We start from the raw sequence: 18,810 nt of genomic DNA on the forward strand, positions 1-18,810 counted from the left end.
TGCCCTGCTCTCTTTTCCGTCCACTTTTCAATTAATACCTAATTGGTTTATTTTCCCCTCTGTGTCTGTAGGTGCGAGTGGAGAACTTGACTAAAGAGAGAGACATGTTGCGACAAGCAGAGAGTCGACTCTGTCGAGAAAAGGAAGCCATGCTGGCTGAGCAACGTAACCAGAACCTGCTGCTCACCAATCTCAAGACTATACAGGTACCATATCATACAACACTGTTTTTATTCTCAGTTGAACAATTGAAAACATCTCACTTCTTTTTCTCATTTCATGCATTAAGCCTTCCTTCATAAGAAGCTGTCCTGCTGTGATGCAATAACATTATAGTAATACAATAAAATCTTCCTGTTTTCTGGAAGAAAGTGTCATGAAGCGGCTATTTTTCATCCAAACTAGATATTGGCTACCCAAATAAATAGTATCATGACTTGTTTAACCACAATTAAAGGTGAAATAGATGTCCTGCGTCCTCTTATTGCATCCACTTTGATTTACTTGCTTCTAGAAGTCACCACATATTTGTTGAACCTTAAATTAATTGTTTTTCTCATGATTTCTCTTATTTTTGTCATCCTCTCTTATAATGGCCTAGTTGACTATGGAGCGTACAGAGACAGAGACTCGCCAGCAGCTGAACAACAAGATAGAGCATCTGGAGGCAGAACTGTCTTCAATGAAGACCAGGCTGGACCAGGAAGTAGCACAGAGACATGCCCTTGGACGTACCATGGATGTATGTAGAATATATCAATCAATCAATTTTTTTTAAATGTTATCCAATCAGCTCCTTTTAACTCATGCATGAGTCATCATAAAGCAGAATGAGGCACACAGAAAAAGAGTCACACGGTTTAATATACATTTAAAAGTGTACATACACTGTCTTTGATGGTTTTACGTTGTGGAAAGTCATCTTTACAAATAGATGTTATTTTGTATGAAGGGTTTCTTTTGTACATGGAGAACCAAAATTGTACAATAGTTGAACCAGACTTAAAACTAAAAGGTCAGAAAGAGGCAAAGCTCCCTCTGAGCAACAGTTGAATAAGAAGAGAATAAATCAGCAGTCATTGGTGAAAGAAACTGGAAACTTGGCATCAAATGTGTGCAGATTTAAATAGGAACAGGTTCCTGTTTCAGTGTCAAGTGCGCAATAATGCAGCCTATAACAAGCTGGACTTAACAAAGGCAACGTGTTGCTTTAGCAAAGCTTTTCTTCAAACCACACAATAGAAATAGAAGGTTGGTCTAGGTTTAGTAATGTTGGAATATCAGCTGAACATACTACGGACTGACAAATCACAGTTTAGACATCTTTAATCTGACCACTGAGAAGCTTCCTGGGGCCCAAAGAAAAACAAACTAACTCAATATTTAGAGCTCAATTGCACCATTGTGCATGTGTAAAGACTGTCTGAATTATACGGCGGTGTATACTCTTAAATAAGTGTTGTTGGACACAGCATGTAATCTTGTCTTATTACTTCTTTGTCACCTCCACCTCCTCCACAGGCTCAGTTATTAGAAGCTAAAAAACAGCTGGAGACACAGAACACCTTGCAGCAGAAGACCAGGGAGTTGTTACGTAGCTCTGAACAGCAGGTGGCAGCACTGAAAGCCCAGCTGGCTTCTGCTCCCTCTGAGGCTGTTACCACCTCCAGCACCGCGGCCAACCCTGCTACCAGAACTGCAGGCCTCAGGGCACCACTTAGAGGTAAACAGCAGCACTCTGTAATGAAGGGCCAAGACCATTATTGATGATGGAAGTCGTTGATAAGGGTCTAATGCTATTACTGTCACTGAGTGTTAACAGCTCTCTTTTGTGTCTCTGTATTCCCTCAGTACGCTCTCCAGGGCCCGCAGCCGCCCAGCAGCTCAGCCAATCGGAGCAGGAGCTTGCAGAGTTGAAAGGTCTTCTGCGTACTGCTGAGGAACAAAACAACGAACTGGCAGAGCAGCTAAAGAATGCCAATGCTACTGTAGAGCAGTACAGGGCTGTGGTACTGACTCTGGAAGACAGTCTGAAGAAAGAAAAGGAGGTATAGCTCTTTGATTTATATACCTGAGTAATTCAACAACGTTATTTGCTCTTCTCCCCCATCTTGAATGTCTTCTCATACACTTTACTCTCTTTACTACTCATACCCACCTGTCCACACACATGTAAACTGACCCTCGTCCATTCTTTAGTCTCGCTCCCCTCTTGAGCTGCGGCTGAAGGAGTCCCAGGAGGTGCAGAAGCAGCTGGAGAAGAGGATTTTAGAGTTGGAGAAAATGAAGCAGCAGGAGAGAGAAGAGAGGAGAAAGGCTGTGGATGCAGTGGAAAAACAAGTAAGCCTGTGGCACACAGTTAATACAAGTGATAATAACAATGTATCAAATTAACTTAATGTGAGAGGCGTCACTCGTAATGATTAACCTACAGAGAATTATCACCCGAGTCTGCAGCTCCTCTAGACTTTACAGAGCTTTGTAGGGAGTTTCAGCTCATTGTTAAGAAACTTGCCCTTGTTAAGAAAGTTTTCCTTTTTATCACTGTCATAGTCTATATCTGTGACGTTTCATTTCCGAGATTGTTCAGGTGCCGCCGGAAATTCCGCCGGATGTCCCTTATTTCTGCCAGATGTCCGTCACCTTCCACTTTCTTTGTGTTGGCATTCTAAACTCCAGTGGATTTATGAGGACTGTGGTTAACTGCTCCTCAGATCTCTGCAGGGTAAATCCAGACAGCTAGCTAGACTATCTGTCCAATCTGAGCTTTGTGCTGCACGACTAAAACAACTTTTGAACGTACACGTTCCACCAAAACAAGTTCCTTCTCGAGGCTATTTTGCAGCGGTACTGTGGCTCCGTCCAGCGCTTAGCGCCGCCCAAGACGATTGTGATTGGTTTGAAGAAATGCCAATAAACCAGAGCATGTTTTTCTCCGATCCCGGAGTGCTGTGTGGACTAGCCAGACTCTCCTCCGCAGCGCTGTGGAGGAAGGTCTGGCAATGCGAGACTACCACTTTCATTGTGTTGTTTTCAGCCTAACAGGCAGCAGTGTTTTTTTAGAGAAAAGGCCCCGAGAACTGACCCACTGTACACTCCCTGCTCAGCAGCAAACAGACATTTAGCAGCAAGTGTCCATAGTTATTTGACCCTGCTGTCTTGTCCAGATGTATGAGGTGCAGCGCAGTCTGAAGTCCAGCCAGGCAGAGCAACAGGAGGCACTGGAGAGAGCTACCTCTGCTGTTACACTGGAGCAGAAGGCCATACAGGAAAGCCTGCTGCAGGTCCGTTAAAACACACACACACTCTCATATGCTGGTTAATATTCCCAGTCCCTACCAGTTAACATATGTATCTTGAATTCACCTACAGTCTATTACTATTTACTTGTGTGGGCTCAACTGTTTCCCGTCTGTCTTCCTCTCAGACTAAGCTAGCTGGAGAAGCACAGGCTAAGTATGAGCGGGAGCTCATGCTTCATGCTGCTGATGTAGAGGCCCTGCAGGAGCTGAAGAAAAAAACCCAGCAAGATGCAGCACAGAAGAGGGAGTTGGAGGAGCAACTGAGCAAAATCTCATCCCTCCTGCAGGAGAAGACTGCAGCTTTGAACACAGTGGAGAGACAGCTGAAGGTAGGATGGCTAACCCAAGAGGGAGAAGAGGGAAGAAACTAGGCATTCTGTGATCATTTTTACACAGCTTTGAATAAGTGTTTATCAAGTATATCCAGAAAATGTCATCCTTAAAATAATTTTTATTAATGTAAATGTTTTGCCTGTTGCCTTTCCAAGATTCCAAAGTGTCTTAATGCCTCCTAAGGAAATACTTTTGTAGGAGAATGTTGTGTTTTAGACTGGTCATGAAAATAAGAATGACTGATTGGTCATAACAGTTTTACTCTTCTTCAGGAGGATCTGTCTAATAAGAGTCGTCGCTGTGAGGAGCTGGGGAAGCAGAATGCTCTCCTGCACCAGCAGATGGATGAAATGGCCACTAAGGGTCGTCTGCTGCAAAACCAGCCACAGCAGCTTGACCTGTCATTCAGCGAAGAGGGCAAGACCACTGAACAGATACTAGAAATACTCAGGTAATACAGCAACACCAAGGGTGGCTTAGTACTTTTAAGAAGGGCTTGAGCTTGTTAACATGGGGAACACTGAATTTTGTAGAAACCATTACAGTTTCCTTTTATCAACTTAATGTCTCAATGTGAACTCATTGGGATTAAGATTGGTATGTGTGTGCGTTGTAGGTTTGTGCGGAGTGAAAAGGAGATTGCTGTGGCTCGGTGTGACGCGTCTGATAGAGAAGCTCTTCGCTACAAACAGCGAGTGGAGCACCAAGACAGACAACTGAAGGAGCTAGAGGAAGCTCTGAACTCTGAGCGGGAGAAAATGCAGGTACAAAATGAAGTGATGGAGTCATATAAGACTGGTGTACCCTTAGTGGCTCTTATTGTGGCATTGCTGTCACTGTTTTTTTTTTGTTTTTTTTTTATAATTCAAGTTTTTACTTTTACGTGAGTGTCAATCAGTCAGAACAGAACTGACAGCATTGTTGTGGTACAATATTATGTATAAAGTCCCATACATACACCCGGAATCAAAATAAGTAATAATAGTAAAAAATTAAAAAAAATAAATTAAAAAGAGAATGAATCCAGCAACCACAGTGGTACTACTCTATCATTACAATATACCAGCAATACCATAGGCAAAAAAGTGATCCCATGACCTCTTAAATCTTTCATTTTCATTATTAATTCTGGTCAGCATGTGTTCATATGATACTATTTCTGACATAAGTTCCAGCCATTGTTTAAATTCTGGGGGGAGGTATTTTCCCACACTTGTAGGATCACTCGGATGGCTGTTACAACCCCAACCTTTATTACTGCAAAATCATATTTTGAAACTTCTTACAGTTCTGCTTGGTCCCCTAATAGGCACAACCTCTGTTTTAGGTATGATAAAACCTAGCAGTTTCCCTATGCGTTCTACAACTTCTTCCCAAAAGGGGTTTACCAATTTACATTCCCAGAGTGCATGTAAAAATGTTCCTGTCTTTGTCTGGCATTTCCAACATAGGTCACTGGGCATATTGCTGTCACTGTTGAATAAAAATGTTGTAATCGAAAATTGATGCGATAACCTTAAAATCTAAAGTCAAATTGCGGATTTACAGTAACGTGTCACTCTTACAAATTATTAATGCTAAAATAAGCAATAGTGGCACAAAAGAATACAGTTTATTATAATCAGTGTGTCTGTTTGCCCTCAATGGCCCAGGCTACAGCGAAGACTCTGGCCCAGCAGGAGGAACAGCTGAAGAAGATGGAAAATATCGCTGCTCTCCAAGAAACCAACAGGATGCTGAAAATGGACCGAGATAAACTGGAACAAGAGCTGCAACAAGCTCAGGCTAAAGTAAGATACAAGTGTTGCATGTCATGGTTTGTCCTGTGTCTCCTTTCATTGTTCGCTGTGGCTAGTTTTTAGTTTTACTACGCTTGAGGATATTTTGTGAGGGCATGTTTGAATCTCCAAACACAGTGCAGTTTACCGCTCTAATAAAACCCTACTTTGAATGTAATTCTAGCATTGATGTTTGTTTTTATAGTAAAACTTCTCTCTGGAGCTGTGTTGTAAATACAAAAGACAGGTTGGACAAAAACATAAAATGGTGTCATTAGAAGCTGAAGTTTCTCAGTAACCTGCCCTTGCATCTGAGAGCTATTGTCTTTTATACCCATGCTTAAAATCCCTCTCTCTATCAGGTTACAAAGCTCCAGTCAGACATCAGCCCACTACATCACTCTTTGTCTCAGCTGTCAGAGAGAAATGGCTCCCTGCAGGCTGATAAGAGAATACTGGAAGAAGACCTCAAACGCTGGAAGGCCAAAACACAGGTAACATGTGTGCGTGTGTGCGTACATGTGGGTGTGAACAAGAAGGGTAAGAGTGTGTATACCTGCATTTATAGCATTTTGTCTCCCATTCCTACTGCAGATACACTAGATTGTTATATTTTCTTGTTTTATTGCACATTCTTATATACTTTCCATGTGTTTCCATCATTATTTACCTGATACATTCTAGGGTTTTGTCAATGAGTTGTTTTTAATACAGCTTAGTGTTCCATTTTGTCAGTTTTATCTTCAAATGTCTACAGTTAACTTATTAGTATAACTTAAACTTGACTGTCTATCTGCAGCAACTGCTTAGCCAACAGAAAGATGGCGATGTTGAGGAGAGACAGAAACTCGCCACTGAGAAAGAAGCTCAGCAGAAACGCATCACACAGCTAGCTGAAGAGACAGCCAAGCTGAAGACTGATCTGGCAAGGTAACACACACACACACACACACACACACACACACACACACACACCATTGATTTTGTATTAGTTAAAGAGATGCCAATTTTAAACCTGCTCTGTGTCATCTTTATGTGGGCAGTGTGTTTAGATGAGCATCGTTTGGCTTCCCTCCGTGGCGCCAGTGAACGGAGCTCGGATCTCAACAGACCTCCCCTGCTCTGCTCCTCTGAGAGTTACGTGCACTGGCGACACGGATGGAAGCCAAACACTGTTTATCTAAACACACCGTCCACACTGCCATGACACAGAGCTGGATTGAAATCAGCAAAATATCTGCTGCTGTTAAGGATGGAATAATAGATATTTTCTATTCGGGTCTAATTACTGTTATACGTGTCCTGTGTCTTGTACCAGACTGTTGTAATTCGACTGCTATAATGACCAGATCAGAACTTCTAGCAGCTATCATGCTCAGTGGCAGATTGATCAATGCATCCTAGAAATACTGAAATTAGTGTTATGTGTGCATCAGATCCAGTGCCAGCAGTAACTCCGCTCAGTCTCAGCTGCAAGCCCTCAGAGACTCCGTGGCCCGTCTGACGGCGGAGAGAGACACTCTGAAGAAAGACGTGGAAACACAAAAAGCAGACATTCTAGAGAAGAACAAGACCATAACCCAGGTCAAGAAGATTGGACGACGCTACAAGACCCAGTATGAGGAGCTCAAAGTCCAGCATGACAAGGTGGGACTGCGGTTGTGGAATCGGTTCACGTTAAAGTCTGCAGTAGACAACAAGTTTAGTATGGGTGATGGCTGTGTGTTTTCTGTGTGTTCCAGCTGGTTGAGGAAACAGCAGCTAAAGCAGGAAGTGAGGCAGGTCCGAGCCAGGAGGTGCAGCAGGAGCTGACTAAAACCCAGGAGGAGCGCAATAAGGCCAGAGAGGACCTAAACACACTGAAAGCGGAATTGCAGAAAAAACTGGAGGAGGTGAGCAGGAAGACATTTTAGGTCTTTATTAACCCAACATACAAATATAGAGCACCATGAGTTTTTTTGTTTTACTTGGAGTACACATAGTTGTCAGTCTGTGGCTGGCCAGTTTGTTTTTTTCCTCCATTTTTAGCACTGACCTTATGCACAAAGTTGCCTCTGCTGCCGGGTTGCTGGAACAGCTGTCTGCACAAAACCATTTTTAAACTGAAGACACTGTTATCATGATATTTCAAAAACAAGACATATCAGTAGTCACAGAATGCATTTGTTGCTTTGTCTTGTCAGTAAAGACCCCTTTGCCAGTAAAGACCCCTTTTACATTGATTAGATATTTTTTAAACAATGTTTCCCCCAACCAGGCCCAGAAGTCCCAGCAGGAGTTTGAGGAGTACAAGAAGGAAAACCAGCAGACCGTGGAAAAGTTGCAGGAGGTGCAAAACCAGCTGACACAGAAAATGAACCACAATAATACATACAAATAAAAACACGATGTTAATTGCTGTTAATTACTTTTGAGCTATTTTGGTGGTAATAACACCAATATGGAATAGTAATGTAAGTTAGCTCTACATGTAGAATAATTTAGTGAGGAATATACATTAGAAAAGGCAGGATAACAGACTTGATTGTCACCTCTTTGCACATATTTGTCCTGTCCCAGACCGAGACTCAACTGCAGCAGAATCAGAACCTGCTGACCCAGGCTCAGAAAGACCTTCAGCAAACCAAGACCCACAGCCAGCAGGTAAGAAGTACTGCCAAGAACACAGCAACACATATCTACCTACCTACAGACATTTTCATTACTTCAGTCATTTTGTGATGACATCGCCTAAAAATATACAAACCTTTTGCTGGATTCATAGTTGACATTCTGTTTATTTGTAATTTTGCTCCTCATTGTCATGAATGTCACTATACAGTGGCACTCAAATGTTTATGAACCCATGCTAAAGTTGACTTAAAAGGAATAAAAAAAAATTGAAATTTTTGCAAAAAAAAGAAATTGATCTTAATGCCTTAATTAAAGAAATGAGGAAAATTCCAACCTTTAAGGACACCAATTTTCTTTGTGACTGAATAATGTATCGTAAATAAATAAATGTTCTTCCTTAAAATACAGGGGGCATAAGTAAGTACACCCCTATGTTAAATTCCCATAGAGGCAGGCAGATTTCTATTTTTAAAGGCCAGTTATTTCATGGATCCAGGATACTATGCATCCTGATAAAGTTCCCTTGGCCTTTGGAATTAAAATAGCTCCACATCATCACATCCCCTTCACCATACCTAGAGATTGGCATGGGGTACGCAATGCAAATCAAACCAGCTATTAGGTTAACTGAAATAAAACCATGCCAATCTCTAGGTATGGTGAAGGGTATGTGATGATGTGGAGCTATTTTAATTCCAAAGGCCAAGGGAACTTTATCAGGATGCATAGTATCCTGGGTATTATGCATCCTGATAAAGAGATGATAGAGAGATGATTTTATGATGATTCACCTGAAAATAGACCCACAGAGCCTAACCTCCTCGTTTCTCATTTAAAGGTACAGAACCAATTAAAATTGGCTCAGTCTCAAGCTCAGGCCCGTCAGAACCAGATTCAGCAGATTCAGAGGGAGCTCCAGCAGGCTAAAGAAGCCCTTCAGCAGAACCTCGCTAATCAGAAAGAGCTGCAGCGGACCCAACAAAGCAGTCAACAGAGCCACAACCAGGAAATCAGCAACATCAAGACTGCTCTCAGCCAAGCAGAGAGCAAGGTGAGGCTTCTTTCTCTTTACTGAGTAGATTTCTTTGTTTTTGTTTAAATACTTACCATATTTATAGTTATACTTACCTACTTACAATACATACTTACATTTAGATAGCATTTATAGTTCTTTCTCATACAAGATACACCAGGCAGGCAATACCCATTTTGGTGGTAAGAATCGTGCTGTCACATGGAGAGAAATGGGAAAATGTTAACCCCCTACACAACAGCTTTTTCAGCAGAGACTTTATTAAAGACTCATAAGATACAGGAATATTCAATGTCAGTGAGGTAAATCATTAAATGATGCTGGTGACCGTTACTACTGATGGATAGCTAATGTAAACAAGCAAAACGTGTTTTGCTTGTCCAAACACATCAAATTCCACTGACATCTATAAAAAAGCAGACTTTGTTACCTTGATATTTCTTTAAAAAAAAAAAAAAAACTGCACAAATTCTGCGTAATGCATTTATTTCGTGCACATTTGATAAGTGCTTGTTTAAGTCTTAATGCTTATACTGCGCACACTGAGTAAAGACAAAAGTCATTTTCAGATTTTTTTCTCAAAGGTTGCTGCTGTTGTATTAAAACCTGGGATTATTTTGTGCAATACTTAAACTAATAAGAAGTGGATGTGTGCTTACCTCCTGACAGGTGACTGAGCTTCAGAGCCAACTGGACAGCCTGCAGAAGGTTGGGAAAAGCTTTACAGTCAGTTTATCTAGAAGCAGCACTGCATGCACAAGTGCTGTGCAATGATGTTTGGTGATACGTGTGGATAATATACTATATATGAATTGAATGTATGAAAGCTCTTTGCTATGGGTTGAGTGTAATTAGTAAGCCAAGAGTTTACAATTACATGTTAGCGTTTAATACTTTAAAATGAACTGATTTTGAATTACTACTAATCAGTGATTGAACTCATTACAATCTGTACCTCTTCCTTACTATTTTTCTCTCTTCATCAGTTATCGCCAGCCTTCCTCACATTTCTATGAAAGTGTGAAAGCGATATCTCAGGAACCCCTGGAGGGAATTTCTTCAAATTTGTCACAAAAGATTTTGAAAGTCAAAGGTCAAGACTTCCTACGCGAATTATGACCAAAAAGTCACACAAATGTCTAATAGGATAAAATGATGAAGTGATGACATTTGATATCCAAAATGTCAACTTTACTGTGACATCATTATATTCTGCAAAAATCCTTTTCTGGTTGTTATTCAAAGCCATGACTCAGGAACAGAAGGGGAGACATTTGATCGGATACTGAATTGGTGACACTACTCTTTAGACTGTGGGGATTATATAAATCTCCATTACATACTGCATATTATATGAGTCTGGATAGACATGGATGTAAACTGCAACAACTGCACTGGTTGGCGGAGGCAAATAACCGCCAGGCGGTAGTTCTAGTTTTTATTTTTCCATCCTTCCTCTATATTCACATCAAATGCATCAAACTTTTTTTTTTTTTTTTAAAGTCTTCACTTACACAACATGTTTGCCTAATTGTTTCTCTTTTTCAGATAATTGGTGAACGTGAAGCAGACATTAAGCGTCTGCAGGAGCAGCTCACTGAAGCCAACCAGGCTAATGAAGCTAGCCGAGCCACACAGGCCAACCAGAGCCAGAGTTCCCCGTCCATCCAAGCCAGTGATGCTAACGTTGCTAGTGACAGTAACCAGGCGCTACAAGATGAGCTGGCTAAACTCAGACAAGAGGTACTTTCAAATCTGCTTTCCCAAAATAATGTTTAATCTAACTGTTGTATGTCTTTCTTTCTGTATTGACACCCTTACATTCTCGCTAATTAACTCTGTCAACTGTGTCAAAATCCTTGGATAAGTCAATACTGTCAATGTCTTTCACCACTTTAAGATCAGCAGTTATAGTACTGTGTTGTTTCCCTGCAGCTGTCTGAGAGCAAGAACAGAGAGGAGCAGCTCAGACAGCAGATAGCTGAAAAAGAGGAAAAGACTAAAAAGGTCTTTATGGGGGCCAAAACCAAAATCAACCAACTAAACAGTAAGTTTCACAAGCACACATGCACACAGATACTAAATTCAAGACATGCTGACAAAGTACAACTGAACAAAGAAGCTACTCTGTTACATTAGCTAAAGTGTAACTTCACTTTGTTACCTGCACCTTAACCTGTAGGTGATAAAGAGAAGCTCACTCAGGAGATACAAGAAGTGAAACAGAATAAGGAGGAACTGGAGGTGAGAATGAACGCCCTAAAGTCTCAGTATGAAGGACGGCTTCTTCGGCTGGACAGAGAGCTGAGAGAACTGAGAGAGACGCAAGCACAGTCCGACCCCAGAGAGGAACCACAGGACCAGAGTGGAGCTAAGGTACATGCATCACGCTGGCTGTGGCCATGACTGACATGAAGTCCATTCTTTGAGATCTCTTTATCTCACCAAAATAGACCAAATGTTTTTAGAAATTCTGTTTTGATCTGTAATTATGTGTATGCCCTTTTTGTTTCGTCACTCTAAAAATGATCTAATTTGAATTATACAACTAAGTATTAGGGCCACTAATAGCAGACCTGCTAACCTGGACGCCTTTTGCGTAGCAGGAACTTATTTTGACATCAAAGTATGCGTTGGTACACGTTGTTACTTTTAGGTAGGAAGGTAAGGAGGTCAGTTTTTTAAATTTTATTCTCCAAATATCACCTTTTTTTGTAAATATTACAACTTAATTCTCTACATCTAATAGCCATCTGTGTTACAATGTTTGAGTTTTTCCACTCATCAAATTGCAATATTACAAACCTGTATCGATCACTTAGGTGGGTGATCAGACCAGATCTGCAGACCAGAGACAGATATCTTTGAAGAGTCCTGCCCAAGACAGGGGGAGGTAACTAATGAAGACATACACACATGCACAAACACCAGAAACGAAGTTAATAAATAGACTTTTTTTATTTACACTTGTTAGGAACTCAGGTCAGTGCATGTATTCGGACAGTTCTAGCTTTACAGACATTGTTAAAAAAAAATATTCGGAGCCAGATTAGAATGAATCTACTGTAAATTATAAAAGTTTAATGCTGTTTACAGTAATATAGAACAAACACAAAAAAACTGTTGGCAAAAAAATAACTTTTCATGCTTTCGCCATCAGCTCCAGCCTGTCTGACCCTCCCACTGCCAACATCCGCCCCACCACAAGTACTCCATCTCCTAGCAACAAGCCAAGCCCCTCCCCTGGTAACAAGGCCACACCCCGCGCCAGCATCCGGCCAATGGTTACCCCGGCAACTGTCCCCATCCCAACTCCTACTGCCACGGTCATGCCTACCACACAGACTGACAGCCAAGAGGGTGAGAGCAAGAGATGAAAAGAAATTTAAAATAAAAGTAGAACTTAGTAGTAGATAGTATGTTATAATTTGCGTGTTTTGCTCTTGCATTTGACATGTTGTTACAGAGCTGGCTTTAGCGAGGGAAAAACATGGCAGACAGCAAGGTGTATGGTAACATTGGGTTTCAGTGGGCGGGGACAAAAGGGACGTCCTAAGGAATCCAAATTCAAACGGCCTGCTTGCACACACATTTACTGAAAGGTGGAGCAGGAAAAATAGAGAGAGGTGGTTTTCTCAAACTTTGGGGGTCTTTAGTCACACTGGAAACACATATTTATGTTAAATAGACACGAAAAGGGGCTTCTTGCATAATATGCAATCTTTTAAAGTAGAATATAGTGTGTGTTCGGTTAGTTTTGGTTAAATGTTACTTTAGCTGATGTGTCACAGTGTAATATAATGTTTCACCCTGCAGTGCTGATGAGTGCAGGAGCCTCTGTACACTCTACCAGCTCCAGTCTGGTGAACACGGCCACATCAATAACTCAGCCAACCAGCACTCAGGCCACCGCTTTTGTCCAGCCCACTCAGCAGCAGGCAGCCAGTCAGGATGCAGGCCCCAGTGTGGAGGCAGAACGACCATCTACGTCCTCCTCTGTGGGTGGAACAGGTGAGCGGGACCTTGTCTGAAATCCCAACTTTACAGATAACCATAAAACACAGGAAAGAAACAAAAGACACCTTCGTTGGCTTGTGGCGTCTATCCCACGCATCTAATAACCTCTCGAGTGAACGCTGAAGGCTAGAGTGCTCAGACCAAATTAAATGCACTTATTTATTTTTTTTTACATCCTTATACCTCCATCCACAATTTTTCCCCTGACTGGATATCAGCTGAACAATTCAATTGTTTTAACTGATATCGTGTGTGTGTGTGTGTGTGTGTGTGTGTGTGTGTGTGTGTGTGTGTGTGTGTGTGTGTGTGTCAGGTTCAAAGCGAGGCAGAGAGGACGAGGAAGAGGAGAGCAGACCAGAGAGTTCACACACACCTCCAACCACTAAAAAACTACGGCTTAAACCAACAATAGCACTGCAGGTAAACACAGAGATAGAACTCAACCTAATGCAAAGCCTTTTGATTATCTGTATATCCTTTCATTGTTATACTGCAATGTATTGCACACTGAAGACAAAACAAGCTTTTACTCATGTGAAGTCTCAGCATTGCTATCACAAAGAAGAGCTTTGGTTTGATAATAGGATAAATGTAGAAATTTGTAGTTGCTGATTGGTTGAATTTTTTACTTTGGATGAGTTAATGTTGCTACTGGAATTTAGGTCCAAGTCCAGATGTCTAGCTTTGTTTTGTGGTCTTCTAAATGTATTAACTGTGTAGTTACAGCTGTGTAACTGTGTGTCTGGTGTGTTTCAGATGGAAGGTGATGAGGATATTGAAGGAGAGCTGAGGGATGAAGGAGAACGACAGGACTCACCAGATGACAGTCAGGTCAGTCACCAATGAAAGCATCTTCATTTGATTGCTAGTTTTGCATAACATTGTTCAAAGAGACACTTACTGTATGAATTTAGTGTTTGACCAGTATGGACCCTTGACGGACCGTAGAGCTTTTCTTCTATTCATGAAGTACATTTTAAATAATATAACATTCCATGTTGTCATAAATGACTACACAACACTAAACATCCGGCTGGTCTGCCGCGTTTACGTGTTTGTGCTAAGCTAAAGGCTAACCACAGCAGACCAACTCTTCACAGCAAATGTCCGCTCCCTGGACAATAAACTGGACTACATTTTTGCACAATGTTCTTGATTTATTCAAAAGGAAACATTTGAAAATCTTGGTTTTGTACCCACCTAGTTGTTACAATTGGGAAGTATGTATAACGTGTGTAAAACCAATAAGCCTTATTGCTTACTAGCTTGTTAAATGTTAGTGTGTAAGATATATTTTATCAGTTTGCATGTTTACATAACTACTCTGTATTATTTCTTACTTGTTAACTTGCAATCTACAAGCTTAACATACACCATATGGCTAAAAGTCTTCATGTTATAGCTGAACATGTAAATCCGAAACCATGGACCTGACCAAAAGCATGTAGACGGGAGAATCTACTTACTTTTGGCAATATAGTGTCAAATCAAACATCTTAAGGTGGTATGAAGCGTTAACAGTGTGGATCTCTTCCAAAATTAGTCTTTTTATTACAAAATTCCTTACGGACATATGTACACCTGACTATTGTTTTTAAGACATACTTGAAAAATTGTGAACCTACCCTTTAAAGTATAATGAAAAGGTTGTTAGTTGTTGCAGCCTAAGATGAGACACAGAATAAGTTAAAAACTGTAAATTCTCTCCACTACCAGAGAAAATACTGTATATTTTTTTTTAGATTGGAATGTAATGATGATAGTTTGTAAGATCACCTGCAGTGGTTTAAAATACTTAATAATGGATTTATTTTTGGGCTGCAGGAGATTCCAGAGGATTGTTACCCCGCTTTAGCTGAAGATGACGAAGACATCGAGGAAGTGTCCCAGTCTGTCCCCTCTGATATGATGTCCTCTCAGGGCTCCGCTATTGTTCGGGACGTCATCGTGATCGACACAGACAGCGAGAGCCGTGAGAGCAAAGAGGGGGAGGAGAAGCAGGAGGACGAAGGTGAAGAGGAAGAGGAGGAAGAAGACGAAGAAGAAGAAGCGGGGGTGCTGTTCAGTTTATTATTATGTCAAAAATGTTTTCAGCGTTGATCTATTTTCTGTAGTAAGTAACCTAGCGTTCTTTATCTACCTCAGTATAAGGAAGAAGAAGAGGATGATGAAGATGAGGATGATGCTGGTCACAGCGGGATAAGGGGAGGAGAGGAGAGTAACGAGGAGAGCAGGGAGGCAGAAGAGGAAGCAGGGGAGGATGAGCCATCAGAAGCCTCCAACACTGAGGACAATGTGTATGGAGCCTCTTCAGACTCGCAGCGTCCCTCTGAGCCGCCACACAGCAGTGAGCACCTTCCGTAGTCTCCCACTCATTTCTTTGATCCTCATTTTGAAACCATTTTAACGTGAGTTACGGGTACTCTTTTCTTCCAGATGAAGGCAGCAGTAGCGCCACATCAGAATCCGAGCCCCCCAGAGACCCTGTTCACTTCCCCCCAACCTCCTCCCCCTCTGCACCCTCCCCCTGCTCCTCCATTACACCCCGCCTGCCCCACCCACGTAGGCCCCCACACCCCCCACCACGGCTCTACATCCAACCTCCAGCTCCGGAGCTGGGACCCCCACACACACAGGTACACACACAGTTACACTCACTGGCCCAATCCCAAAGTCCGGACTCACAGTCTCACGGACTTTTGTGCGCGTTCTCGCGAAATTAGTAAGGGCTTAGGGTTGTCCCAATGTCGAATTGCAAAGGGCGTGAGGGTTTGAGTACACACTTACCGAGCCCTTTCCGTGAGTCTGCATCGACGCAGACTTCACCAAAGGGAATTACCCACAGTTCAAAGAGTTGTGACGTTTACCGCGGAGACCATAGGGAAATCTGGAAATTACCGAGGTAAACACCGGCACGACACACGACCACGGAACGCAGACCAGCCTGTTGTCCAGCTCGTAAAAGAAGAGTTTGAAAAAATTTGGAATTGGGCAGCCGTCTCCTGTGCCTTGGCCGTGTGGAAAGCAACAAACTTAAAATGAAAATTCCCAAACCGGCAAGTGTCAGCAACATCTTTGTTATTAAACGTCACCAAAGTAACGTGATCTCGTGAAGTGCTGTCCCAATCCCATTTATACCTAGCCCATGTGGCCTCACAGACTCACTTACTTAGCACCTGAGATCAATTAAGTCTGTGAGTCTTTAGTCCTTAGTCCTCAGGGCTCACTTTGGGATTGGGCCTCTCACTCACTCACTCACTCACTCATTTACTCACTCACTCACTGACTCAGCTTGATCAAATTAAACAAACAAATCACATTTCTTCGCATTAAAATTTGCTATAGCTTTATCACACAACATACAAACAGGGTTTTGTCAAAAACTTCAAATAGTAGACTATTATCTTGCTCATCAGGAACAAGTTGTTTGAGACAAAGTGCATTTAACTTTGACATTTTAGCCATTTAGATGGTGTTTTTTTACAGGTTCAAAAAGAGTTTAGTCAAGATCACTGCCTTGAAAATGTCCTGGAAGGTAATTTCTTAAAGAATACTCTGACAGTGATGACCTGTGTTTGTTAATCAGAGACAGTCCTCTCAGCTGCGCAGACCATCAGTAGGACGCGGACCTCAGCTGACCCCCGGAATAGGCAGTATGGTAAGAGATGGAGTGTGTTTACAAGTGTGTTGAGGAGTAGGATTACATTTACTTTATATGTTGGAGTCAATGGTGTCAAAACATTTCCTATAGGGGTGTAAGAAAATATCGATACACTTGAGTATCATGATATTATGTTTTGTGATACTGTATCCATTCTCAAAAACCCTCTCCATTTTTAATCGCTGGCGGTCCCTCTGAGACCCACGGGACCACCTTGTCTTTAAGAGGCTGCAGCAGGCTCCGTTTTAAAGCGAGAGGGGATGTACTGGTATCACGAAACCGATTTGGTATGAAACGTGATAACCTAAAGCATCCATTGGTACCAACCATTAGGGGTGTGCAAAAAATCGATTCACATTCATATCGCGATTCAAGCTCTACCGATTCAAAATCGATTCATAGAATTTTTGTTTTTGTTTTTTAATTGTATGTCTGCTGCAATCACATGGGAAAAGTAACTACATTTACATACTGTGAATCGTTTTTTTAATCGAGAATCAATTTCTAATTGAATCTTGAGCCTAAAAATTAATATTGAATCGTGACATTTTCTGAATCGTGCACCCCTACCAACCATGTCATGCTAGCTTGTCTGGAAGGTGGCTAAATAACGCTCCAAAGTTAGGCTACATTTTGGCGAGGAACTGGCTTGGCCATTTATAAAGAGGTCCCTTGACCTCTTACCTCCAAGATATCTAAATAAAAATGGGTTTCATGGGTACCCACAAGTCTTCCCCTTTTATGCTAATCCCATGCAGTTTTTCTCGTGTATAAATGTTAAAATGGTGTGTGTGTGTGTGTGTGTGTGTGTGTTCACATGTGATGATGTTAGTCCCCATAGTAGCCATTTCATTGTAGAGAGACAATTTGACCTCCGTAGCCTGTTTTTTTTTTTTTATTATTTGAAATCTTGCAATATATTAAAATGTAACCCCTTTGTCACGTATCGTATTGCCAGATTCTTGCCAATACACAGCCCTAATATCCAATATGTATTATTGGTCTTAAAAGGGTCATGTTGTGTGTAAAGTAAAGTAGATCTGCAGTGAGTGTGTTTGTGTGTTGCAGCAACATTTCTTCGATGATGATGACAGAATGGTTCCCAGTACTCCCACTCTGGTAGTCCCACACCGTACTGATGGCTTTGCTGAAGCTATACAGTAAGATCTACACACAAAGACTGCAGTGTCAAATACACATATATCTGTAATATTAATCAGTCATTTAGTTTCTAGAATTTCAGTGAATAAAGAGGTTTGAATGTTAGACAATATCAGGGGGATTTTCCAAAGGTTTAGTCAAGTCAGTCACAGTCAGGGGCAAAACTCTGTTCTGCACTGCATGTCAGACAACACTGTACATCATATTTTACAGTAAGAAGTCCTCAGAAAATTGCCCTGCTGTTTTTAAAATCCAAATTTATTACCCAGTTTTGTATGTTTTTAATCATATTTGTTAGATGTTAAACCCTCCCAGATTTTGTTCAAAACTGATTAATTATGAGCCCTAGATGTTCATCAGTTTAGATGATGATTAGAAAAGAAACTTAAACTCTATAAAACCAACTCTAACAAAAAATTTAAGCTTAGTTATGTGGAGTGCTTGGATGATCTTGGAAGAAAGCTTGATCCTAACCTCAGTGGGAACTGTGACTCTCACATGTGTGTCGTTCATCTCCTCAGTTCTCCTCAGGTAGCAGGTCTGTCCACCAGGTTCAGGTTTGGACCTCCAGAAGACCTGCTGCCTCAGACATCAGCCTCACACTCTGACCTGGGACAGCTTGCCTCTCAAGGAGGTACTACACACATACACCGTTACACCTGGACTGATCTCAAACGTGTTAAGTTACGTGCTCATTAATTTTTTTTAAACACTTAATCCTGTCTGCCTTTACTACTGCCGTGTGTGTAGGTCTGGGGATGTACGAATCTCCTCTGTTCCTGGCTGCTCATGATGAAGACGGAGGAGGAAGGAGTGTCCCCACCACGCCTTTACAAGTGGCTGCACCAGGTGAGACACACTCTGTACATTATGAAAGTTCAACCACGCGGCAACCTCCTCGGGGCATGTGGG

At 41.6% G+C, this 18,810-nt stretch overlaps 1 protein-coding gene across 3 annotated transcripts in view; it reads left to right on the top strand.

The window, feature by feature from the left end:
* The window catches only part of tpra (translocated promoter region a, nuclear basket protein), a 32,858-nt gene that overhangs the window by 11,605 nt on the left and 2,443 nt on the right, over positions 1 to 18,810 (top strand). For 2 of the 3 annotated variants that reach the window (XM_031310351.2, XM_031310350.2), the window contains exons 19-51: positions 72 to 206; positions 602 to 742; positions 1,522 to 1,723; positions 1,852 to 2,048; positions 2,200 to 2,340; positions 3,168 to 3,284; positions 3,428 to 3,631; positions 3,908 to 4,086; positions 4,252 to 4,399; positions 5,288 to 5,425; positions 5,776 to 5,907; positions 6,213 to 6,343; positions 6,850 to 7,060; positions 7,156 to 7,305; positions 7,671 to 7,742; positions 7,973 to 8,056; positions 8,865 to 9,077; positions 9,729 to 9,767; positions 10,608 to 10,802; positions 10,995 to 11,106; positions 11,242 to 11,435; positions 11,882 to 11,952; positions 12,220 to 12,419; positions 12,876 to 13,070; positions 13,390 to 13,496; positions 13,833 to 13,907; positions 14,901 to 15,131; positions 15,222 to 15,423; positions 15,513 to 15,712; positions 16,663 to 16,734; positions 17,806 to 17,897; positions 18,420 to 18,532; positions 18,649 to 18,747. In XM_031310351.2, the coding sequence (XP_031166211.1) occupies positions 72 to 206; positions 602 to 742; positions 1,522 to 1,723; positions 1,852 to 2,048; positions 2,200 to 2,340; positions 3,168 to 3,284; positions 3,428 to 3,631; positions 3,908 to 4,086; positions 4,252 to 4,399; positions 5,288 to 5,425; positions 5,776 to 5,907; positions 6,213 to 6,343; positions 6,850 to 7,060; positions 7,156 to 7,305; positions 7,671 to 7,742; positions 7,973 to 8,056; positions 8,865 to 9,077; positions 9,729 to 9,767; positions 10,608 to 10,802; positions 10,995 to 11,106; positions 11,242 to 11,435; positions 11,882 to 11,952; positions 12,220 to 12,419; positions 12,876 to 13,070; positions 13,390 to 13,496; positions 13,833 to 13,907; positions 14,901 to 15,131; positions 15,222 to 15,423; positions 15,513 to 15,712; positions 16,663 to 16,734; positions 17,806 to 17,897; positions 18,420 to 18,532; positions 18,649 to 18,747 (4,792 nt within the window). Of the gene's footprint in view, positions 1 to 71; positions 207 to 601; positions 743 to 1,521; positions 1,724 to 1,851; positions 2,049 to 2,199; positions 2,341 to 3,167; positions 3,285 to 3,427; positions 3,632 to 3,907; positions 4,087 to 4,251; positions 4,400 to 5,287; positions 5,426 to 5,775; positions 5,908 to 6,212; positions 6,344 to 6,849; positions 7,061 to 7,155; positions 7,306 to 7,670; positions 7,743 to 7,972; positions 8,057 to 8,864; positions 9,078 to 9,728; positions 9,768 to 10,607; positions 10,803 to 10,994; positions 11,107 to 11,241; positions 11,436 to 11,881; positions 11,953 to 12,219; positions 12,420 to 12,875; positions 13,071 to 13,389; positions 13,497 to 13,832; positions 13,908 to 14,900; positions 15,132 to 15,221; positions 15,424 to 15,512; positions 15,713 to 16,662; positions 16,735 to 17,805; positions 17,898 to 18,419; positions 18,533 to 18,648; positions 18,791 to 18,810 lie in introns of all 3 variants that reach the window. The other variant, XM_036005188.1, reaches the window with a different exon arrangement.

The sequence above is a fragment of the Sander lucioperca genome, chromosome 9 (assembly GCF_008315115.2).
Source record: "Sander lucioperca isolate FBNREF2018 chromosome 9, SLUC_FBN_1.2, whole genome shotgun sequence".
Taxonomy (NCBI): domain Eukaryota; kingdom Metazoa; phylum Chordata; class Actinopteri; order Perciformes; family Percidae; genus Sander; species Sander lucioperca.